The sequence below is a fragment of the Tachysurus fulvidraco genome, chromosome 1 (genome assembly GCF_022655615.1).
Source record: "Tachysurus fulvidraco isolate hzauxx_2018 chromosome 1, HZAU_PFXX_2.0, whole genome shotgun sequence".
Taxonomy (NCBI): domain Eukaryota; kingdom Metazoa; phylum Chordata; class Actinopteri; order Siluriformes; family Bagridae; genus Tachysurus; species Tachysurus fulvidraco.
Genome location: NC_062518.1, coordinates 39,741,996 through 39,768,083, shown reverse-complemented (window position 1 = coordinate 39,768,083; position 26,088 = coordinate 39,741,996). Strand labels below are relative to the sequence as shown.

Here is a 26,088-nt window from a genome sequence, read left to right as displayed (position 1 = left end):
GAAAGTTTGCACATCCAAGAGAGTCAAATTTTGCCCCTTTCCTGACTGAATCAGCATTTGATTTGTTTATACCTTCATTTGCTTAGAAATGGCTCCTTAAAACGAAAGAGATCACTTGTCTATAGAGTTCCACTATTTTTTCTGAGGTCTTGGCTGAGATGATATCTCCATGGTATCAAGGGCATAACCACACATGTCTTTATACGTAGGTCCATACAAACAGTTACTAATTATGAAAAATCCTAGCTATGACCACTGAGACAACAGAAGCTTCTAAAAATCAACAATTTCTGAAATGTTCCAGATTGTCCCAGATCCAGAAGACACAATCGACTCAGTGTATGTAAGCTTGTGCCCCACAGAAATCTGTAAACATTTTCTTTATTCATATTAAATTTATTCTTTATTCAAAACGCCAACGTAATATAGCTGTTATCAAATAACAATACGTTAATTAAAGCTTTATACAGTGTGTGCTGCTTAAAATAAAGCGTTATGAACGTTTGTCTCTGCTCTAAAAACACTCCTTTGGCGCCATCTAGCGTGCAAACAGCGTATTGTGGGTACAGTAGTCGGATTGTGTGTGTGTGGGGGGGGGGTGTTTATATAATCATCACAAAAATCACCATGTTACGAACAATTAAACCATGAATTTGTCTGACCTTTTTGTTAGATGGGTGAGTTCTGAGGGTGTAGGTGAGGAATTGCTAGATAGTGAATCGGCTCTTTGAACCGACTTTTTAGACGAGCATTGAGATATAGCTCGCATATAAAATAGATTGCATCTGTGCTAGGCTAAACATGTGGACTTGTCTATTTTTTTTTTATTTCCCAAGATTTATTTTTCATAACCTACTTTGGTTTGTGAATCCGTGACATAATCAGTGATGAACGATTCACAGCCGAATGACACTTAAGTGACTCAGGAGAATCGATGAATCGATGAATCAATTTAAAAGTACTCGATTTGATTTTTTTTTATTAGGTCATAAGTTTTATAAAGTTTTGGCATACTGTAATATAGCTATAATGTATAACAGTTCTAATTATGCTTGGTGTTTTCATTCTTTCATTCATTTTCTACCGCTTATCCAAACTACCTCAGGCGTCATCGGGCATCAAGGCAGGATACACCCTGGATGGAGTGCCAACCCATCGAAGGGCACACACACACACACTCTCATTCACTCACACACTACGGACAATTTTCCATAGATGCCAATCAACCTACCATGCATGTCTTTGGACCGGGGGATGAAACCGGAGTACCCGGAGGAAACCCCTGAGGCACGGGGAGAACATGCAAACTCCACACACACAAGGCGGAGGCGGGAATCGAACCCCCAACCATGCAGGTGTGAAGCGAACGTGCTAACCACTAAGCCACCATGCCCCTGCTTGGTGTTTTAATATATACAATATTTTTTAAAATTCTATTACCATTTGAACTGATTCAGAGTATGTATGTATATTAGGTTAGTGACTTCCTGTCTTTCTTTGGTTTGGATGTCTTTAAACCAAGACTGAATATCCTCCTCAACCTTTAGCAGTGTTCGATACGCTCAATCACAAAACTCCCTTGTCCACCCTCAGGTCTTGGAATTTATGGATCAGCATAGGAATGGCTTGCTTTCTACCTGGAAGGTCGCTCATATCAGTTTACATAGAGGGGAGCTCCATGCAGACTCTCCACTGGTGTCCCACAGGGCTCAGTTCTTAGTCCTCTCCTTTTCTGCCCCCCTGTATACTCACTCCCTTGGTGAAGTTATTTCCTCACACAGGTTCTCTTACCACTGCTATGCTGATGATACTCAACTTATCTTCTCCTTCCCGCTCTCAGATACCACAGCTTCTATTCGGATCTCAGCATGTCTGGCAGACATATCATCCTGGATGACAGCTTATCAGTTGATGCTCAATCCTAGCATAACTGATCTGCTGATCATTCCAGGTGATTCTCCACAGATCATGATCTTGCAATATCCCTACACAACGATCTGATCTCCCTTTCAGTCACAGCTCTCAACCTTGGGGTAACCATGGACATTCAACTGTCCTTTTCCTCTCATGTTGCTAATGTGACACGCTCATGTCGGTTTCTTCTTTGCAACATCAGAAGAATTTGGCCATTTTTGTCCACACAGGCTGCTCAGGTACTTGTACAGTTTCTGCCAATCTTAAGAATAGACTACTGCAACTCACTGCTAGCAGGTCTACCTATGAACGCAATTTATTCTCTGCAAATGATCCAAAATGCAGATGCATGACTTGATTTCAACCTGCCTAAGTATTCGCATACCACCTCACTGCTGCAATCCCTCCACTAGCTTCTGGTAGCTGCACGCATCAGATTCAAAACACTGATGCTTGCCTACAAAGCCAATAATGGCCAATAATCATAATAATCAATAATCTTATCACTCCTCACACTGCACACCGCACCCTCAGAGCTACCAGCACTGCTCAACTGGTCCCACCATCACTCAGGGTAAAAGGTAAGTATACAAGAAGATTCTCTTCTGTTCTGGCACAGAGGTGGTGGAATAAACTTCCGCTAGGGGTCCGGAAAGCTGAGTCACTGGCTATCTTCAAAAGACGATTGGATACCTACTTCATGAAATACTTAAACTAGCACCTTCTCCCCTGTTTGTTGTATGTGTGTTTTTTTTAATGAAATAAAAAAAAAATAATAAAAAACTTTGAACAGGCTCATTGTATCTTAAGTCTGTAAACTAGTGAACATGCTATGAATATGCTATTCTTTATACAGCACTTAAGCAAGCAATAATTCCACAGAAAATCTTGACTTGTACTCTTTTCTTTGCTGCACTAACTCCAATTCTAACTAATCTCTAACAGAGTTTGTCTTAATGCTATTAGACTAGCATGAGATAATAAGGCACTTCTGCAAGTTGCTATGGATGAAAATCAAATCAAATCAAATTTTATTTGTCACATACACATACATAAAGGGTACGATATGCAGTGAAATGCTTTATGCAACTGTCCAGTATAAGTATAAAAAGATATATAAAAAGTATTTTTTTAAAAAGCAAGAAATAAAATAAGAATAAAATAATAACAAGTATAAACTGTATAAGAAAACTATATAAGAAAACTATATAAAAATATGAAAATATAGATGAAGAAATAATGTATATACATATGCATAATATACATATACATAAATGTGTATAGTATTTGAAGATTGTCCTTAAAGTGTACAGGTGTAGTATGGTGTGTAAATAGTGTATAAAGAGGCACTGTGCTGTGCAAGCCCAGAGTTAAAGTGTCCTTAGAATGTAAAGGTAAAGTATGGTGTGTAAATAGTATGTGGAGTGTATAAAGTGCCACTGTGCTGTGCAAGTCCAGAGTTAAAGTGACAGTCCAAAATTAAAGTGTCATTGCAAAAGAAGAGGGGGTGGATAGAACAGTGGGGATGGAGAGAGAGGTCCAGTGCTAGATCCTGGGTGTCTCCTGGTTTAGACTCCGAATGGCCTGCGGGAAGAAGCTTCTCCTCAATATCTCTGTGTTTGCTTTCAGGGAGTGGAAGCATTTCCCTGAACGCAACAAAGAAAAGCTGTTGGGATGGCTGAGGTCATTTACAATCTTCCTGGCTCTGGTCTGGCACCACGTGCTGTAGATGTCCTGCAGGTCAGGGAGCTCAGTGTGGATGGTACTGTACGTTCAGCTGACCGCACCACCCGCTGGAGGGCTCGCCTGTCCTGTATGGTGCTGTTCCCGAACCAGGAAGTGATGCTACCTGTCAGGACGCTCTCAATGGTGCAGATGTAGAAGGTTTTTAGCACCTAAGAGGGTAGTCTGAAGTCCCTCAAGCGTCTCAGATGGTACAGACGCTGCCGGGCCTTCTTCACCAGAATGTTGATGTGACAGGACCAAGACAGGTCCTGTGTGATGTGAACACCTAGGTACCGGAAACTGTCCACTCTCTCTACTTGGGTCCCGTTGATGGTTAGAGGTTGGTATGACCGCTCCTGCTTCATGCTGAAGTCCACTATCAACTCTTTAGTCTTGCTGACGTTCGGGAGAATATTGTTCTCCTGGCAACATCTCTCCAGGTTTTTAGTCTCCTGTAGGTAGGCCGTCTCGTCGTTGTTGGAGATCAGGCACACCACAACAGTGTAGTCAGCAACTTGACGATGGTGGTGGAGTTGGAAGTGGCCATAAGTGTACAGTGAGTACAGCAGGGGGCTTAGAACACAACCCTGGGGGGCTCCAGTGCTGAGGGTGAGGGTGGATGATGTGTGTTTGCCCACTCGTACAGCTTGTGGTCTGTCTGTCAGGAAGTTGGAGATCCACTGACACAGCGGAGGGAATTATGGTATACTGTGTATACTGTATGGATATACTGTGATCTCAAAAATCACTCACATGATTAAAAATCCCAGAGTGTTAACCATCCGTTTTGTGTATTCAGTCTTGGTTTAAAAAGATGTGGTAGTTTAATGGGTATTGGAGGTCCACCAATCTGCCCCTGCTGGGCAACTGAACAAGGCCTTTAAACCTCAATTGCTCAGTGTACAAATTGTGAGTCGCTCTGGATAAGGTTGTCTGCCAAATGCTAGAAATTAGATTAGAACCACACTCTGAGTAAAGTGACATGACACACAGCTAAGAATGGTGACCCATACTTAGAATTCGTTCTCTGCATTTAACCCATTCAAAGTGCACACTCACTGCAGTGAACACACACCCAGAGCAGTGAGCATTTATACTTGCTCAAGGGCACCTCAGTCATGGTATTGCCGGCCCGAGACTCGAACCTACAACCTTAGGGTTAAGTGTCAAACTCTCTAACCATTAGGCCACGACTTCCCTATGTATGACTTAGGTTCATTCATTAGATTAGTTGTTATTGAATGCCGGCTACATTTCAGTGTAACACGGCTTCCTTGTGCTGATAAAGGTCAAATCATTTGCTTCTCATTGTGGAATGTTTTCTGCATGTCTCTGTAAAGCGTGTCTGCAAATAAAAATGTTTTAGCAATATGCTGCACTGCCACCTACTGGTCAGGAAATAAAGCATGCATTTGTTCTAAATATGTTTTTATTTTATTTTATTTATATATATATATATTTTTTTAAAGAAATATAATAATATAAGTAACATATGGTAGCCTAGTGGTTAAGGTGCTTTACTACCAAGCAGAAGGTTGTGAGTTCGATTCCCAGGTCCACCAATCTGACACTGGGACCCCTGAGCAAGGCCCTTATCCCTCACTTGTATATAAAAGAAAAAAGAGAGATAAAAATGTGTCACTCTGTATAAATACAAACTTATATACACCCTACATCATAATTTTGTTCTTTTGAATTAAACTTATTTGTTTATTTGATTGTTTTATTTATTTTAATTCGTTTGTTTGTTTTAACTTTTTTTGGTGCTGTCTTTTTTTTTTTTTTTTCATTTTTTGTTGGTCTAATTTTGGGACGTGGTCTATTAAATAATCGCACTTGTGGGCTGCACTTTTTCCTGTATCAGTCGATGATTGTAGGATCCTGAGCTCTCCAATTACGCACTTCAGATTCACTACGTAGGTGTTGGCTTTCTGTGGTCTTTTAATACTTTCCCATCTCTGCCCACATTAGACTTTATTGACCCTTGCTTTGGATAACCAGCGATGCTCCCGACCCTTCCGATTCGGTAAAAAAAAAAACAATTATAATTCTCAGTGTTACATTTCACAGTTGGGATTAATTCGTTGCTGCATTTACAGCGCATGCGCACGGAGACAGCCGGGGCCCGTCTCGACGGTGGGGAAAAAGTTGCGTGTGTGTGTGCGTGTGCGTGTGTGTGTCCGTGCGTGCGTGCGTGAGCGCGTTTAAAAATGAGCGAGTAACAGGCAGAAGCGGGTGTGAGGAGTTCAGTGGGCGAATCACCGACTGAATCATATCAGCAAGATGAATTCTGGGACTGGTGTCTTTTCTAATGACATCTGGTAAGAATAAGCAGAAGATATGATATGTGGGTACGAGCTGCGCTGAGCCACTGATGCCATGCTGAACTTCAGAAGAGGAGCAGCTGAGAAATAGAGGGGGAAAAAAGGTAAAGTGCGTCATTCTCTATAAGTCTTTATTAGCCTAATATTCAAAAGTCAAGGAAAAGGTCAGTTTAATGTTGTAATCTGTTAATATTGTTATTATTAGATCAACCAATAAATGTTTATTTTCTGTTGGAAATGTTTGAATTGTGTTGTTATGTGAAATCTTTCAAACACATGAATATACTGTATGCACTACTTTGCACCTTAGTAGCCATCGATTTGTGTTTCAGTGTGTGATGCATAGAGCACTTTTCAGCACTGCTCTCTGGGTGGCTTGCTTTTTACACACACACACACACACACACACACACACACACACACACACACACACACACACACACACACACACACACACACACACCAACTGCTTTGGGAAAAGTGAGACATTGAGATGTATCTGAATATAGTTTGAAAGAGTAGGATGAGCTTCCTCCTCTTTCATATGTTCATAAGTTTCTTTGTGTTATGTTGTGTACAGAAGTGCATCCTGTGGAGCTGTCTTTGAGATTTTAAGGATTGTCCTCTTAATCACTTATGCATTAGAGGGCTCTCACACTTTGTGATCATTCGAAGGCTTGTCCTCTTAATCATTTATTCATTATACGGCTCTGACACTTTTCCCAGAGCTTTTGGTTCTTGTGTGTGTGAGTAAGTGAGTGTATCCTGCTGCTCGGTGCTACAGTCAAGTAATGCCATCTTAGTGTTGAGCGTCTCTGCTCTGCCTTGTGGGGGTGGAAGTGTGAAGACTGCTAGGGCTTTGTAGGAAACAACATTCTCCCTCTCTCTCCTTTTTCTCTCTCTCTCTCTCTCTCTCTCTCTCTCTCTCTCTCTCTCTCTCTCTCTCTTTCCTTGTGTCCTTCTCTTTCCGGTAGTCTCTTTTCTGTAACTCTTTGTTGTTGTCATCACATAAAAACTCTCTCTCTCTCTCTCTCTCTCTCTCTCTCTCTCTCTCTCTCTCTCTCTCTCTCTCTCTCTCTCTCTATCTCTATCTCACACAAACACACACACACACACACACACACACACACACACACACACACACACACACACACACACACACACACACACACACACACACACACACCTGGTGCAGCTTGTTCCCATATGGAGCAGCACTGTTCACTGTCCTCTGACTCATTGATGCACACATTAACACCTGTTTGTCATGTGTCAATGACGATGTCACTTGTTTGTTGACGTCATTATCATATTTGTTTCTACCCCTCCATTGCCTTGTAAAGGCATTAATGAACTTGATGGTGAAAATGATTCATATGCTTTCACTTGATGTGAGTTTTTTTCCTCCCATATCAACTTCAGTCTCCAACCTGCAAAGCAACAGATAAAACAAAATGTTATTAATTGTTGAAATATTTATATATGGACAAACGGAAGTTTGGAGCACAAAGATGCACCTTGTTTATTATAAAGGTATGTCACTGTGTGTGAAATTACAATAGTCTTTATGTGAGTTCTAATGGTTTAAGTGTTAAAACTACCACATAATATTTCTGATATATTGGTCTGATGCCAAAATTAGTTTCCTGTGAGTGGGTGTTCGGCTTGCACATGCCACCTGTGGCACCAAGCTCTCACCTCCTCTCACAGCTACCACATTGTATTTTATAGTTATGGCAAAGCTGTGGCAATCCAACATATTAACCACACACGTACATCAATGCTCTATACTAAAAACATATATAATCTCATTCTAAGTTGATTGATATCAATATAATAATGACTTGAGTATTCTGGGTATCACTAATAAATAAGTGCTTCATATATGTTATTGAATTATATTGATCAGGGTATCGCTTCAGAGGACATATAGACAACTGACTTAATAATGCAGTGTTTAAATATTTATTTATTTATTTGTTTATTTTTGCTTTATCAGTAATTACAGTGATCATGCCCCACATAAAGATGCCATGTGAATACCCTTGAATGTGGCCAGAGCCCCTTCTATATTTACTGCTCACATTCTATACTCTGAGTCCAACAGTCTCCAATACTGAGGCTCTGGATTAACTGTCTCTACTGAACAGACCTCATGCAAAGTGGTATGTAATGCAAGGTTTTGGCAACAATATACATTTGCTTTAGTGCCTCTCCCACACAGACTGTGGCTTGAGTGATCTGTGCAGTACAGACTCTGGCCACAATTGCATTTCATTGGCTTCGGATATTGTACAATAAATTTGAATCTAATCTAATTGAAAGAATTGTCTCTAATGTCCAGCAACATTCTCATTTTGTCTCCAAAGGTCTTTGCTGACTGTCTTCCTTGTACAGATTCTGTGTCTAGCAGTCTCTCCTGTACAGGCTGTTATCTCTGGTGTCTCCTGCACAGACTCTGCCTCTAGCAGTATCTCCTATGCATACTCTGACTCCAGCAGTCTATTCAGTGCAAAAACTGACTCCTGTGGTCTGTTCTGTGTAGATTCTGATTCCAGTTGTCTCTCCTGTGAAGACTCTGGCTCCAACCATCTATTTTGGACAGATTTGCACTTTAACCGTGTCATTAATTCAGATCTGACTCTAAAAATTCTCTCTTATTTCAGTGGTCTCTCCTGCACAGATGTTGCATCTAGCAGTCTCTCTTTTAGAGTCAGTGGTATCTCCTGCACAGACTCTAACTTCTGTGGTGTCTCCTGCATAGATTCTGACCCTAGTGGTCTCTCCTGTGCTGTCTCTGACTTCAGTGGTCTCTCAGTGGTAGCTTCTGTGCGGAATCTGACTCATATGGTTGTTCTGTGTTGCCTCTGATTCCATATCTGACTCCTACAATCTCTGTTATTTCAGTGGTCTCTTTTGCACAGAATGTGACTTAAACATTCTCTCCTGTGCATACTCTGATTCCAACAGTCTATTTAGTGCAGAATCTGACTCCTGTGGTCTCTTATATGTAGACCTTTACTCCACTGGACTCTTATATGTAGACTCTGACTCCAGTTGTCTCTCCTTCATAGACTATTCCAGTCTGTTCTGTGAAGAATCTGACTCCTATGTTGTTGTTCTTTCTCATTAGACTCTGATTCCATATCTGACTCTCTCCAGTCTTCAGTGTTCTGACCTTGACAGACACAAACTCAAGTGGTCTTTCCTGCACTCCTAAGCATTTTGATACCCTACTCATCTTGTGACTCCATCTGTCTCTCCTCTGAAGACTCTGGGTCACATTGGCAGCAGCTACTTGAGGAACTTTTTGCTAATGGTTTTAATAATAATTTGAATAAAAAAATAATCAGTCGAATGGTCTTCTTTTCAGTTTTCAAAACATTTTGCCCAAATGGGACACACCAAAGACATACTGCAATCATTTATGGAGGCTATGGTGTGTCTGATAATGAGCACTCACTGATATTACAAATCTGATAAACATGTACGTCCAGCTACAGGCTACAGTAGTTTGTTTCTCCGTGTTAATAAACTAAATCAATTCTAATGCTTGACCTTCACAGTTACATTAATATCCAGGGTTATTTTTAATGCTGGCACACAGTTAAATGTGGGTGAAATATTTTGTTGGAAATAGTGCCCCAGTTGGCCAAGATAAAACAGCAAGAATAAAACGGTTGGGTCATGTTTCTGCATGAGGCAGATTTACTTATTGGTGGGTAGGACTGAGTTTATTATGCTGTGCCAGGATGGGAAGTGAGTTTTGCCAAGTGAGTGAGTTAGCTGAGTTCTTGAAGGTCCCAACTTTTACAGTTTAGCTTGGCAGTCTGAAGAGACAGAAAGTCTAGAAGAGTTTTGATACTCCAAAACCTGTCGAACTGCCACAACTTTTCGTACATTTATATGATCATTTTGAAATGCATTGACTGTATAGGATATTTTTCAACATTTCTGTTTAATCAACTGGATGGTTTAGTAAAGATTAATTTGCACAGAATTGGACAATAGGTACTTGTTTAGAAGCTGTTTCAATTTCCCGACCTGCTAAAAGAGCCACTGCTGTATTGCTTTTATTCTTAATATTCGATTTCACAGGAGAGTATTTCATTTATTCTCTCTTCCTGTTTTCTCTTTTCTCTACTTTGGAGCTTTTATTTAATATTTCCCATGCCTGCCTGCTTCTCTCCCTCCCTCTCCTTCCCTCCTTCCCTCCCTTCCTCCAGGCCTTTTCTGTGCCTTGCCTTTTATGTAATTTTCAGTTTAACCTGAAAAAGGCAGACCCCCCCCCCCAACTCTGTCTTCCCTTTGACTTTCTCTTTGTCTCCTGACTCTTGTTAGCAGACACGTTGAACCGACTCTTGATTCTTTTCCGTTTTTTTCTTATGCCTCTATTTTTGTGTGACTGATCGCTTCTTCTGTCTCATAGCTTGAGCTTGGGTTTTGTGTGCACTTTGTTTAACAGCTCTGTCTAATAGTTTTGATTTACTGATGATCTATATGGATCTCTCTCTGTCTCTCTCTCTCTCTCTCTCTCTCTCTCTCTCTCTCTCTCTCTCTCTCTCTCTCTCTCTCTCTCTCTCTCTCTCGCTTCTCTCTCCTAGGTTTTTAACTCCCGCTGCTGTATTGCATAACTGAGTGTGTAGGCTGTTAGCTGCTCAGGATTTTATATAAGGAGAGCCTACTCTGTAAATGAACACCCGTGCTCAGTTCTTCTATCTGTAACTCTTTCTAACTCGCTCTTCCTCTTTCCTGATCTCTAATAATATACCGGTCAGTGTAGGTCATGTTAAATGTGTCGTCCCTTCTCTGTTTATGCTTGTTGGTGAATTTGTCTTATAGTCTATTTTAGTGCTATGTGCCTGTGTTTTGTTAGCATGTGGCAGTTGTATGCCTTTGATATGTGTTAGTGATTTTGTGTTTGTCTGCAGGGAATAAATCATCAGTTATATAGATTTTTGAGAAATGGTATACAATGCACAATAAAATGAGGGCTTGGGTGTTTGGATTTGGTTGGGATTTTATGGGCATTACAATAATGGAATTTGTCAAAACACTGAAATGTTTTAATTAGGAAATATTTAAATTGGCATTTAATACACAGCATACGATCAATCAAATTTAGAACCATAGAGATTGATTCAACTCCAGAATTATTGAAACCTTAAAGTGAAAGTTTGAAAATGATTGTACTGGAATAACTAATCAGTGATCTAATCGTAAGACTCTTTAGTTAAAATATTTTCTCCTAAATGCGTTTGTACATATTATGTGTTTAAAAAAATCTATATCTAAAAAACTGTATTGTTGAAACTTGACATGACACTTCTTGAGGCGAACCAAAAAAAAGCTTTCAACACAAAAGAGAAGGAAGTTTGTGTATCTGTATCTGTACAAAGAACCGATGGCATCAGAATTGCACAGGTTAGTTTGGATTGTTGGGGTTGTCAAGATGTAAAATTATTCTTAAACTCATATGTCAATAAGCTGTCTGGGAGACATGTCTGAAAGAAGCTGTTATAGCTCCTGAACTTTAACTAATCATAATAAGATTTAAAATTGAATTTATATCTCTTGAACATTACATTTAATGACTGTTCCACATGTTCGGCAAAATTAAGGAAGGAAAATATAATATGGATATCTGGGGCTGAATCAATGCTTTGAGGCTGATTTGCAACTGGATATCTAGATACTCTTATTAAAATCATAAATCAGTATTTAACATACAGCCAGCCTAAAATATAAATCAACATAGCAAGTGTCACCAGCTTTATTAGACATTACAGAAATCATCTCAGTGCTGTTCTATGCTTAAGGGGATGCTTAAGCCTATCTTAACTGTAGGGGTGCAAATCATTTTAAATCCAGTGTTTCACTGATTCATCCATGTAATCTTCCGAAAGTGCTTTATCCTCGACTGGGCCTTTATCCAGAGCAACTTCTCAATATGTATTATACAACCGAGCATTTGAGGGTTAATGGCCTTAGCAGTGTTGGGATTTGAGCTCATGACCTTCCATGCTACAGCATCCAACATCTTATTCACCCATCAATTCTGTTCATCTGTACACTGTTTATATTTTTGGGTTGTGGTGAACCTGAAGCCTATCTTAGGGGACTTGGGACTTGGCTCAGGGCAGGATATACCCTATCACAGGACACAATTGCACAAACACACACACACACACACACACACACACACACACACACACACACACACACACACACACACACACACACACACACACACACACACACTTCAAACTCAATTTACCATTGACAATACACTAAGCTCTAAATATCACTTATCAAAGTGTGTGTGTGTGTGTGTGTGTGTGTGTGTGTGTGTGTGTGTGTGTGTGTGTGTGTGTGTGTGTGTGTTTAAAAGCTTATTTTTATGAATGGTGCCAATAATTAGGTGGATGGATGGATTTGTGGCTTTTTCTCATTAAAGATTTTCCAACTGTAACTAGTGAACATACAGTATGCGCTTGCTGATTATAAGGGACAGTGAAAAAATTGTCAGGATATGCAATTGTAATATCTCTATTAATAGAGTATAATAAAAAAAAGCTATGCTTCCTCCACTGGTTGTGTAGTTACCTCTGTGACTTTACTGCACTCCCTTCATTGCTCTGCATGCTGTTATCTTATGTAAGCTAGGCAGAGGGAGCGACAGCCGACCACGCTTCAAAAAACATGATCTATAAAAATAACCTGAAGTGCATTGTACGAGTTATGATGAGAAGAAAACTCTGTTAAAACTAACCAGACTGAGAGAGAGAGAGAGAGAGAGAGAGAGAGAGAGAGAGAGAGAATAACCCTCTATGCTATGCCAAGTTTTTCCAGTCTTTTTGATGAGGCGTGAGTGTGTGTGTGAGTGTGTGTGAGTGTGTGTGAGTGTGTGTGTGTGTGTGTGTGTGAGTGTGAGTGTGTGTGTGTGTGTGTGTGTGTGTGTGTGTGTGTGTGTGTGTGTGTGTGTGTGTGTGTGTGTGTGTGTGTGTGTGTGTGTGTGTGTGTGTGTTGGTAGAGTAGGTGTCTAAGACTGAGTGGGAATGCCTGTCATCATGTGTAGGCACCTGTTGCCATGGGAACCATCTGCCGCCACACTCAAGCTCTCTCTGTGCTGCCCACACAGTGTCACACTGCTGATACCGAGAAAGAAAGACAGAAAGAAAGAAAGAAAGAAAGAAAGAAAGAAAGAAAGAAAGAAAGAAAGAAAGAAAGAAAGAAAGAAAGAAAGAAAGAAAGAAAGAAAGTGTATGGTCATCATAAGTGACTGTGTGTATGTATGAGTGTCATCATGACCCTGGAACAACTTCATGACCAGGCGATTTGTTCCTAGCTGGCCACTGTTTTTATCTCTGTGGCACAAAAATGTGTGACACCAAATATTCACACATCGCCCCGTACGTAAAACTTTAACATGTTTTAAAAATATCTTATACTCCATCAATAAGGAATATTCTAGGGTTATTCAGCCTAATTTTGTTTGCACCATAGAGAGCAATTATAACAAATTCCCTGTCCAGAGATAAGAACATAAATATAATGTAATCAAACCTTACTTAGAATTGAAGTCTAAAAACAGCATCATTGAAATATTTGAGTATATTCAATTTAGTAAATCAAATTCAATGTACTGTAACAGCAAATGTGTTAAGGCACTGTACTTTTTTAAGTTCATAAATACTCACCCTCATCATCATAAGAACACCTCATTCCCACAGTGGTGCATGGTGGTGGTAGCATCATGTTGAGAGTTACCTTTACAGTAATACCCTCTTTAACCTGTCACACACTTTCAGTGGTCAGCCTTGTTCAGTTGTGTCAATTGTGCCTTATATTTTCTTACTTTATTGTCAATTGAAATTATTTCTGGATGAAAATGACATCCTGGAGGTTTTCCAGTCTGTCTTTAAAACTCTGCCTAGCACTGCACTGATGCTGGTGATTTTGTGATCCTTGTCCTGCTGGACCTAACAGCTGCTTTTGATACAGTTTACCATTTTAATATCTCGTCTAGGTAAACTTGTGGGTGTCCATGTTAGGGTGTGTCCTACTTAACAAATAGAACTTTTTTTGTGGGTCTAGATGGTCTAGAATCCTCCACTGCTCTCTTGTCCTACGGGGTTCCACAGGACTCAGTTCTTGGGCCATAACTCTTTTCGCTTTATCTGCTTCCCCTGGGATACATCCTTAGACATCATGGGATTTACTTCCACTGTTATGCAGATGATACCCAAATCTACCCAAATCTGTAAAGTGAAAGGAGGTTTCCTCCATTACACATCTCCTTTCATGACTTGATTACATTAAAGCTTGGATGGCGGTGAATTTTCTCCATTTTAATGATAACAAGACAGAGGTGATGTTGTTTAGTCCAAGTGGCTCCTGGAAGTCTGCCCCTGTTGACCTGGGTCCCTTGGCATCCTATGTTAGACCTTTGATAACTAATCTAGGCTTTAAAATGGGATGTTGGTCTTAAATTAGTGTACTGTATTGTAGTCCAGCTTTTTTCACCTACACAAATAAAACCTCTTATGTGCAGGCAACAATTTGAGACGGTAATCCATGCCTTTATATACATCTCGACTGGATTACTGTAACGCACTCTATAATCAAGCTTCTCGTTAGTTCTGGCAGGCCACGTCGTCAAGCGTGCATCAGCTGTTAATCAGCTGTCCACGACGTGCACCAATCCGGTTACGACATCCGTATTACCCGACCATTTAAATTCCCATTCATAGAGCCGTTCAGCGATCTAAACTCCCTCCTCCAACCCCGACTCCACCACGACCGGGACCCGTGTTCGCTGTACCAGTTGTCTCAAATCTCCACATATTTTTTCTCTCTCTCTCCTTCTCTCTCTAATTATTTAATTATCTATCTATCCATTCATTTATTACTTTCCAAAAACGTGTAAATGAGCTTATCAATACTATGCTTGCTAATGGTTCTGATAGGGGGGGTCTATTCTATTTTCTAGTCGCTGCTCTCCCCACTCTGTCCATGCATGCGCATGGACGGGCACGTGGATTCTTGCCCAGAACAGAATCATACCGCCAACACTAACTGTATGCATATCATCTAATTCCCTTTGACAAAGTGGTCCTGACAGAATTAGTCTTAGCCAGTCTTCTCTCTCTCGTCTTCAATGTTCAACTTCACTGGCTGCCGGTGTATTACAGGGTTCAGATTAAGGTTATATTATTTGTTTTTAAATCTTTAAATGGTTTTATCTTACTGAACTGTTTCATCCCAACAGTCCTGCCCGTTCGCTTAGGTCCGCTGATCAAATGTTCTTGACAGCTCAGAGGAGACTGTGTATTCTCTGTTGCTGCTCCTAGGCTATGGAACAACTCGTTTCCTTGTTTAAAAACCGTTTGATAATCTCTAGTTTGTGATGTACAGCACTTTGTGTTCAGCTTTGGCTGTTTTAAAGTGCTTTATAAAAAAATATTATTATTATCACTATTATTATTACTTTAAATAATCAGTATACTAGTGTTCTGGGGGATGTTCACATTGTGGGATATTTTTAACGACTAAATCATTACTGATACATTTTCAGAACTTTGGTTATGGATATGTTGTGTAACAGGAGCAAAAGGTTATATGATCCTTTAATTACACACTGGTGAAATCCATCACTTATTATGTAACAGTTTGGGAACTGATTGCATAAGAACTCATTTAGGGGTTTCACAACAATTAGGGTGAATGCTTATGGGGTTAAATACTTAACAGCCGCAGTGTAACAAGGTAATCAATATTACTCATCTCATCTGTCAGTTTTTAATGTTATGGCTGATGAAATTCAACAAGTTCACTATCACAGTGTTGAAAAAATATACTACAGATGTAGTAGAGATTAGAATTAAAATGTTTATATCGTGTAATCTTACTTTGACTGACTCTGCTATATAAATACAGTTTACAGTAGATGTGTGAGTGTGTTGTCTGGTTGTCCTTGACCGATGACTGTTTGTGTAAGTGTTTTAATTTCTTTGCTCTCTACATTAGATGGATGACTGTCTTCAAGGGAGTCTGAGTGTTTTGGACCGCCTCCTTCTCACACACTCCATCTGGCTCCAGCTGTCAATCAACCCTGACTCTGCCCTCTGCATCCTGCAGAGAGAGATCGTTGGGGTGAGAGAGCCATTTGATCACTTCCATCATTCTTTTTGGCCAGTACTAATCCAGTTCACGTGTATACAATCCTAAAAATTCTGTAAGATTCTGGGATGAAAATGTGTAGAAATCATTACTCATCAGCCAGCAGTGGCTGGCAGACAAGGTGTTTACTTTCACAAGGTGTTTCCTGTGTGATAAAGAAGTAAATGTTAATGTGAGTAAAATCATTGGATTATGTAATCTGTGGATAAACTGTGGAAACAATGTTTATATCAGTCCTGGTCCTGGAGGTTCTTTTGTTTGTTTACTAATGTAAGTATGAATGTACGTATGTGTTTATGCACATGTATATATATATATATATATATATATATATATATATATATATATATATATATATATATATATATATATGCATGTACTGTACGTACAGTATATAGTGTACTACTACTCTGTACGATCATATTACAAAGTATCTAACGCAAACTAACAATAAGGAGTAAATAAAGAGTAATATCAAGTGAGAAATGTTTTCAGCTGAGTAAAACTGCCCTGTGAATTTTAGTGTTTGTTTCCGTCCTGTAACTCGAACACTTGTGTTAAAGGATGGAGTGGTGTATCATTTTAAAAGCTATGCTGCCTGGAATATGAATCACAATTGCAATTGAATTAAATGATTGTAACTTTATCCAGCCTTCTCCATTACTGCAGCCAATCCCAAACTTTCTTACTCATGCTTCCTGAGTTTCCTTTAAAGGAGCAGGTCTAAACAGGTCATTTCTACCCCAGATAAATCAGTAAGGCAGTGGTCCTCAGAGTTAGGGGCTGAGAATACCCCAGGATCCAGGATACACATCGTAGGAGCCTATGATTTTATTTATTTATTTATTTTTTTACTGTAGTGTAAATCAAACACATCATCAAAGCCTTTCTATCTAAGAGTGAACGTTCGTAGCTATTAGCCTATTCGATTAGTGCGTTTAAATTGTTAAAAAAAAATAAAAAATAGTAGATTATACATAATGACACTCAGGACCTTAATGTGAGGAAATCTGTTGAAAGTTCCCAAATAAAAAAGCTTTATGGCTCAGAATAAATATTGTACACATGTGCACTTGAGTCTCATTAAATAAAATCTGTCTTTAATGAGGTCCATGGTATTTATTTTGTAGTTTAAGAGATCTGGAAAAAACTGATCTAACCGTAAGGTATTGTTTAAAGATTAATCCAGGTTCAGAAACATTAGAAATTGCAGCTTAAAATAATACACCTAGAAACGCCTATGCATGTGTGAATCTGCTAGATGTCACATATATAATTTGTGTCTTTCTGTAGACTTTTCTGGTGTCTAAGTGTACAGTCACTCAGAGGAAAGTGCTGTGTGTGAGGGTTCAGGAGAGCAATGTGTGTGTTGCACAATATCCCATTCGGGAGGAAGACTCCAGTGAGTGGAACACGATCTCACACACACACACACACACACACACACACACACACACACACACACGCAAACATATTTCTAGGAACACATAAGTTCAAAGCACATATGTTCACACAAGTGTAAAACTGTGTTCTTTCCATTTATCGCTAAACTCCGGCCACCACAGCCAACATCTGTTGTCTGAAAACTCGCCATGACACAAACGAGTAAAATGTCCTTTTTTCGGTTCGTATCCTGTTGTCCCTGAGAAATATTTTCTGATAATTGTAATAAATATATCAATTAATACCATGTATACGGATGAGTTTCTTTTAGGGTGAGTCATCCTGGATCATTTTCTGTGCACTTTAAACATAGAGTTTTGCTATATTAGTCACTCTGTGCCCACAGCTCTGTAGAAAACGATGAGTAATTTGTGACCACTGATGGTGGTCAATGCAATTTCTCATCTCTTTTATATATTTAAGTCTAAAAGCCGCAGCGTGTCATCCGAATTAGATGTTTTGAGATTATTAAATGATTAGTAATTGATTTTGTGATACAACATGTACAGTTGTCCCAAGTGCTTATTCATAGCTAATTATTAAAATGTCTTTTATAATGACTGTTGGATAATCAGTTTGTGGTCTGTGTTGCTGACGTGTGCCTCTGATTATACTGATTTATGGCACTCATTTGTTTTTGGGAAACACTGTGTCGCTGTTTCTCTGCAGCTTTCTCTCTGGAGAGCTCAGCCCTGAGTTTTCCTGATTTGTGCAGATTAGTGGCCTTTTACTGCATTAGCAGGTACCACACACACACACACACACACACACACACACACACACACACACACACACACACACACACACACACACACACACACACACACACACACACACACACACACACAAAGACAGATCTTGTTTCACTAGATTTTTTTTATAACACAGGATAAGGGAAGCAAATGTTTTATCTTTTTGACTTCAAATCCTAAAAGCATTTTGAAATGGATTTGAAACAGCACAGAACTTTTTTACATTAAAACTGTAAGAAGATATAAAGTGTGTGGAATTTTCCACAAAAATACATAACTACTGCACTGCTTTGTGGAAGAAAAATGTGTGTGTGTGTGTGTGTGTGTGTGTGTGTGTGTGTGTGTGTGTGTGTGTGTGTGTGTGTGTGTGTGTGTGTGTGTGTGTGTGTGTGTGTTTCTGTTTTGGAGGGATGTGTTGCCTTTCCCACTTGAGCTTCCTGAAGCTATCGCACAGGCAACCAACCACACACAGCTAGAGAACATCTCACACCTTGGTTTAGGTAAGACGATGAACACACACACACACACACACACACACACACACACAGAGAGAGAGAGAGAGAGAGAGAGAGAGAGAGAGAGAGAGAGAGAGAGAGAGAGAGAGAGAGAGAGAGAGAGAGACAGAGAGAAAACAAGAATAGGACAGAACAGAAAACAAAAATAGAATAGGCAGGATAACATGATTTAACAGAATAGGACAGAAGAAAAATAAAATAGAATAGAAGCAAAAATAACATGCCTTGTCGACTAAAAATAAAACAACAGAAATGAAACAGAGCAGAGTAGAATATTGGACAAAAATAATAGCATTGAACAGAACAAATGTATAGAATAGAATAGACAAAATGAAATTGATAGTATAGAATAGAAAAGGAATATTGAATTATGATTATATATAGAATAAATTGAAAAGAATAAAACAAAACAGAAAAAAGAATATGATCGATTAGATTAGAAGAGAAAAAGTAAAATATGACTGTTTAGAAAAATATTGAGCATCGCAGAACAAACATTGACTGGAACAAAAATAAAGTGTGATTGTACAGATTATAACAAAAATAAAAAATAAAATAGTAGAGAACTGAATAAAGTGTGATAGTACGGAACAGTGATTGTGTTGAAGTGAACATAGTAGAAAGTAGGACAGAAGAAATCATTTGAAGGATATGGTTGAAAAGTTGAACCAATAGGAATATGAGGTGTTGGGTTTCATAGAGTAAGCCTTTATCGATGTCTTTAATATCGACAATTTGATGTTTTTTCCTCCTTCCAGAGTTCTGGAGTTCTCAGGCCTCCCCTGCCCCCCCTAACGGCCCTCCTGCGGTATCTGTGAACTGGTCATCCAGGCCGCGATCGCCATGTTTCATCAACCCCCTCTTCCTTCAGCCATCCCAGCCAAGTCGAGAAGCTTCACACAAACGCCACAGATTGAAACGCAGTCTGCGAGTCCGCGTGTCCACCGAATCGTCGTTCTGCCTGACCCCCGGAGACTCGGAGTGGAGCCAGGGCGACACGGACGAGCTGAGGAGCAACGAGAGGACGACACGGAGGGCAGGGGGTCTGAGCATGCTGAGAAGGACTCCTGCTCTGGTACCTACCTCAGAAGAAGAGGATGAGCAGATGCTGGGAGAGGTGCCTCCAGTGAGTATGTATGTGTGACGCATGCATGTGTAAATATGTGAGTACGGGGGTGGATATGGGTCTGTATACATGACCCTTGCTTGTTTCACCTCCTCCTACAGAAAATGATTATGTATTTCAATATTATAAAACAGACTCAAATTCTCAGGACGTCTGTTTTTTTTTTGTTTTTGTTTTTGTTTTTTTACAACAAAGGAGAAAAAACTGCATGTGTACATTTGGCACTGATGCGTGTCTGTAGGATTTAGTCATCCAGGTCATTTTTTGACTAGTAGCAGTAAATCAGGGACATATTTCCTTTCATAAACATATGTTATGAAATTTGAATTAGGGCTTCATCCATCCATTTTTAAAATTTGATACTCTGAGTATTTACTGCTAGACACCGACCTCCAATTTTTGAGTAAACCAATTTGTTAAAACAGTTCTTGACTGAATAAGAATGACAGTTTTGATAATGGTGTGATTTGTACATGATCATGATGATGAATAATGTTCAACATGTCCACAACAAAAAAAGAAAACACCCCCAATCGGAATTGAGATCAATCTGGAATTTCAGGCCGATATTTTCCCTGAGGTTCAAGAGACTTACAAAGGTCCAGTTTTTTTATTTCCCCATTTGAAATGTTTAAGGATTATAAGCCAGGTTGAGTCAGTGTAATGAACTAGTGTTAGAATGTTCATTTGATGTGTGCGGTTTCAGACATCAGCCCCACAGCCAGATAAAGCAGAGCTTAAAGACCTACAGCAGGACGAGGGGCTCTGCTTGTCACTGGAGCGACGTCATGCTCCGTCTCTCGCTGAACTGGACAGCAACAGTTCCTTCAGCAGCCTGGAAGAGGATGAGTCGCAGCCGGATTCAGCCCTGCAGTGGCCTCCCCTTACACGGGGAACCCGATTCCCTGTCGCCAACCCTGCCTCCACCCTACGCCGCATGAGTGCTGCGTTCGTGTGTGTTTTTGCTCCTGAGCGCCGTGTAGCCCGGCTGGTTGACGAGCTGTCCCGAGAAAGGCGATCTGCCTTCGGATCACTGGTCCAAGATTTTTTAATACAACAGAAGGAAGAAATGAAGGTGCGGAGTTGGAGCTCGGCCGTGGAGCTGCTCCAGGGATTGAGGAGGTTCCTTTCCCAGGCCAAGAGTTTGCTCCTGGAGGCTGGAGAACTGGAACCTCCCATAGAGACCCTGGTGCCTGAGAATGAGAAAGGTTGGAAAATGTGTTTATAAACCGCCTTATTTTATTATGTTTTGTACTGTCAATGGTGACTATAAAAGTCAGGTTTGTCTGAAAATACTCATTCTAATATGTTTCTATAGTAACAACTAAAACTAGGCTTGATGGTGGACGCCTACGTAATCAGGTTAGATAACACGTAAACATTGATATGATGATACTGTCTGTAAGGAGATTCAGAAAGAAGTCTCCAGTGTCAGCTGTTCATTTATAAGAAGCTGTCTCACACTGGGAGATTTTCAGGACAAAGGGCTGCTCTGTAATATGTTAAGCTACATTTTTTCTTATTAATTAAGAGAGAATAAATGAGAGGCTGAATTGACAATGTTATGACATAAATGATAACAAAAACTAGTGTTGTGGACGTTCCACATCATTAAATTTAACTGTAGGTATGAATGAAGTGTGATGTGTTGGAATATGTTCAACTTTAGTTTACAGTACATATGCTACACTTCAGACCATGTTACACCACCCAGCTGTTTAATTTCCCTTTAAAACACACACACACACACACACACACACACACACACACACACACACACACACACACACACACACACACACACATTTTTTCCTCCTTATTTATAATCTTGATATCTTGATTATTATATAACTATATTCCAAATCACATTCAGGAATGGAGAGAGAGAGAGAGAGAGTGTGTGTGTGTGTGTGTGTGTGTGTGTGTGTGTGTGTGTGTGTGTGTGTGTGTGTGTGTGTGTGTGTGTGTGTTCCTGCATATTCAAAAGCGTCTGTAAGTAAGAAGGATAGAAAAGAAAATGCTCATGCTCGGCACAGACTCTCAGCATTACAGCCTCATCTGTGAATGTCGAAAGCCGAAGTGCTCTGTGTTGCATTTGCAGGACTGTGTTGGTGGGTGTATTTGCATTTTATGCTTCCAATTTATCATAACCACATATCATAATCCCACGCACATTCTTCAGTTGAGCGAAATGTGTGTGTGAGGTGAGAATTAGAGGAGACATAAGGAGCTGCAGAATATAGTTTGCTCTGTACTCAGATGCTAATGATGTTAAGGTGCTTCTGTCACTGGTTGTATCTTCATGATATGACAGCATGAGGGATATAATGCCTTCCAGCCTGACGCATATGTTTGAAACAAAGGAGTTTTTGGATTGTTTGTAAGTCAGGAATGTAACCCAAGACAGCAGAGAGCTAGCATAGAGCTATATAAACTGTAGATAAACAGATTGATTAATTCATTTGTGCAGAATTACATCATATTGTAAACCACTGTTAAGCAACTTAATGGTATGATTTAAACGAATGGTTAAGGATTTTAGTGTATATAATAAAAGCTAAGGAGTTTCGTCCTCAAAGGGCACGATTCTAGTTGGCTGTTAATATAATGAATGACATTTTACTTCACAGGTGATTATTAATGACTTCTTTTTTTCACTTCTTGCACAGAACAACCTCAAAATCAGCCACTGGTGTTATTACTGGTGTGATATATGAATTCGAATGAAGCTTGATTATCTCATGCGCTATTTGTGCTATTTACCCATTTTTACTTGATTGAATGAAATCAGAATGGTCCTGAAGGAGCTTTCGTTGCAGTCTACCGAAGCCAGTCACTTTATCAAAGCCTAACTCCGGGTCCAAAATGACCAGAATACAAAATGAAGCATTTTAACAAGATTTTTTTTTTTTTTTTACCACTGTAAATGGATTTACTAGAATTGATGCAACTCATTCATATTCATTCAATCCCACCGTCTGAATACAAAGCAGACTCACTTTTGAAACATTCTTGATGTATCAGGGAAAATATCCAATATCTGTCTGTTTTATAACATAAGAACATTTAAAACAGGATTGTAGATAATTCTGCCCATTTGTTCATTCAATATGGTGCATGAGAGTTCATTTAAATGTAAGGAGAAATGAGCAGAAATTTCTAACGTCACCTTGTAGAATGGCCACATCTCCAAGACAAAAGTCACTAAAACTGCTGCCTTCTTTTTTAAATATATTTAAATTTAAAAAAAAAAATATTTCTTGTAAAACTTGAAAACCAGTTCAACATTCATATGGCTATATTTATGTGAATGACTAGCTAAGATGTGGAATAGTAGTAGTAGTAGTAGTAGTAGTAGTAGTAGTAGTAGTAGTAGTAGAATTAGTAGTAATGGTTATGAAATGGTACAGACAGAAATACAAAGATATGTTGGCTGTGATGTAACAGCGTGTATGCCAAATTTAATGCCTGTGTGTCAGGAACAATTTTAGAACCAGCTTGTGTTTTGTTCTTAGCAGATGTCATAAACTGTGTATTTGGATAGCATGTACATTTGGATCTTCCTGTGATTTTAAATCTAAAATCCAACCACACACATGACTAACCCTCTGCTTTGTTTAATGCCCCTCATACCACCACATGCCCCCACCACCCCTTTCCCACAATGCAGAGCTGGCGTTGGAGAAGGCATTGTTTGGTTGTGTACTGAAACCTCTGAAAGTTCAGCTGGGCCAGATACTGCTATCGCTCCACACGCAGGATGGCTCTCTCCAGAGATTCACAAATAGCCTGCAGGCCTATCAGGAGGGGGCGCTGCAGCGCCTGGGTGTACGTGTGGCGGTCGTAGATGCTCAAGGTGTGGAGAGAGCGAAGAAAAAGCTCACTCTAATGCAAAGAAGCCACTCGCCTATAGACAAAGTGCTGCTTCTGCTACAGGTGTGCAAGAGCGTGTACAAGGCCATGGGAGTGCAGCCTGGTGAGTAATTTTTTTAAAGTTGGTTTCATTTAAAACGATTAAAGACTGCATTTGATTTTAGTTTTTAAAAATGATCTGCTATTAGAGGTCATTAGAAATAAGAAGAAAAATCAACTGACATGGATTAGAGACACAAGAATATTATTGAAAAATATTAGATAAGTCTTTACGAAATACGCTATATTCGCAAAAGTTTTGAGACATCTGCCTTTACATGCACATGAACTTTAATGACATCTCATTCTTAATCCATAGTTTTTAATATGGAGTTGGCCCACCTTTTGCAGCTATAACAGCTTCAGCTCTTCTGGGAAGAGTTTCCATAAGGTTTAGGCGCATTTGTGAGGTCAGGCACTGATGTTGGTCAAGAAAGCCTGACTCAGACTTTGCTCTATTTCATCCAAAAGGTATTCTGTTGGGCTGAGGCCAAGGCCAGACAAGTTCCTCACCACCAAACTTGCTAATCCATCTCTTTATGGTCCTTGCTTTGTGCACTGGTAGGCAGTCATGTTGGAACAGGAATGGACCATCCCCAAATTGTTCCCACAAAGTTTGGACATGAAATTGTCCAAAATGTCTTGGTATGCTGAGGCATTAAGAGTTCCTTTCACTGGAACTAGGGGGCCAAGCCCAACCTCTGAAAAACAATCTCACATTATAATCCCCATCCACCAAACTTTACACTTTACATTTACATTTACATTTACAGCATTTGGCAGACGCTATCAGAAGCCAGTGGAGGGATCGCAGCAGCGGGGTGGTAGAGTGGTATGCGAGAATTTTGGCAGGTTGAAAACAAGCCGGGCAGCTGCATTTTGGATCATTTGCAGAGGACGGATTGCGTTCATAGGTAGACCTGCCAGCAGTGCATTGCAGTAATCCAGTTTAGAAATGACAAGAGACTGAACAATTACCTGAGCAGTCTGTGTGGACAAAAATGGCCGAATCCTTCTAATGTTGTAGAGAAGAAACCGACATGAGTGAGTCACATTAGCAACATGAGAGGAAAAGGACAGTTGATTGTCCATGTTTACCCCAAGGTTGCAAGCTGTGGCTGAAGGGGAGATCAGATCGTTGTGCAAGGATATATCAAGATCATGACCTGAGGATGAATCACCTGGGATGAACAGCAGTTCAGTTTTGCTAGGATTGAGCTTTAACTGATGAGCAGTCATCCATGATGAAATTTCTGCCAGACATGCTGAGATCCGGTCAGAAGCTGTGGTATCTGAGGGTGGGAAAGAGAAGATAAGTTGTGTATCATCAGCATAGCAGTGGTAAGAGAACCCATGTGATGAAATAACTTCACCAAGAGAGTGAGTATACAGGGAGAAAAGAAGAGGACCAAGTACTGAGCCCTGTGGGACACCAGTGGAGAGCCTGTGTGGAGCAGATGTCACTCCCCTCCATGTTACCTGATATGAGCGTCTTTCCAGGTAGGAGACAAACCATTCCCAAGCTGATCCGCAAATCCCAAGACTCTTGAGGGAGGATAAGAGAGTCTTGTGGTTGACCGTATCAAATGCTGCTGAAAGGTCAAGGAGGATAAGGACGGATGACAGTTTGGCTGATCTAGCAGCATGTAGCTTCTCAGAGACATCCAAAAGAGCTGTCTCTGTGGAATGAGCTGCTTTAAAGCCAGACTGTTTGGGATCTTGGAGGTTGTTCTGTGAGAGATAGACAGACAGTTGATTATAGACAATGCGTTCAAGAATTTTTGAAAGAAATGAGAGAAGTGATGCCGGTCTGTAGTTACTGATGTCTGATGGATCCAGAGCAGGTTTCTTTAGGATGGGAATAACCCTTGCTCTCTTGAAAGTAGTTGGTACCTGACCAGATGCCATGGATCTATTGACGATAGTGGAAATTAAGGGGAAAAAGGTCTTGCGAGATGGTCTGGAGCATAGTGGTAGGGAGCGGATCCAATGGGCAGGTGGTAGGACTGCAGGACTTGATGAGTTGTAAAATCTCTTCTGCTGCCACAGTTGAGAAATGTGACAATGAAGGTGTAGGGGAATCCATACTCTGAGATGTAAGGTCAGGCAGATTTCCTCAATCTTCTCCTGGTAGAAAGAAGCAAAGTCTTCTGCAGTTAGGGAGGATGAAGAAGGTGGAGACGGGGGGTTGAGCA

At 40.0% G+C, this 26,088-nt stretch overlaps 1 protein-coding gene across 2 annotated transcripts in view; it reads left to right on the top strand.

Annotated features, from left to right (window-relative positions):
• Window positions 1-5,618: 5,618 nt before the first annotated feature.
• rin1b (Ras and Rab interactor 1b) overlaps window positions 5,619-26,088 on the top strand; it is a 27,164-nt gene continuing 6,694 nt past the window's right edge. For both annotated transcript variants that reach the window (XR_003445381.2, XM_027178199.2), the window contains exons 1-8: window positions 5,619-6,067; window positions 15,993-16,118; window positions 17,439-17,547; window positions 18,258-18,330; window positions 18,749-18,840; window positions 19,614-19,981; window positions 20,688-21,189; window positions 23,652-23,957. Coding sequence is in view for 1 of the 2 variants with exons in the window: in XM_027178199.2 (XP_027034000.1) it covers window positions 15,993-16,118; window positions 17,439-17,547; window positions 18,258-18,330; window positions 18,749-18,840; window positions 19,614-19,981; window positions 20,688-21,189; window positions 23,652-23,957 (1,576 nt within the window). In the remaining variant the exon portion in view is untranslated. The remainder of the gene's footprint in view (window positions 6,068-15,992; window positions 16,119-17,438; window positions 17,548-18,257; window positions 18,331-18,748; window positions 18,841-19,613; window positions 19,982-20,687; window positions 21,190-23,651; window positions 23,958-26,088) is intronic.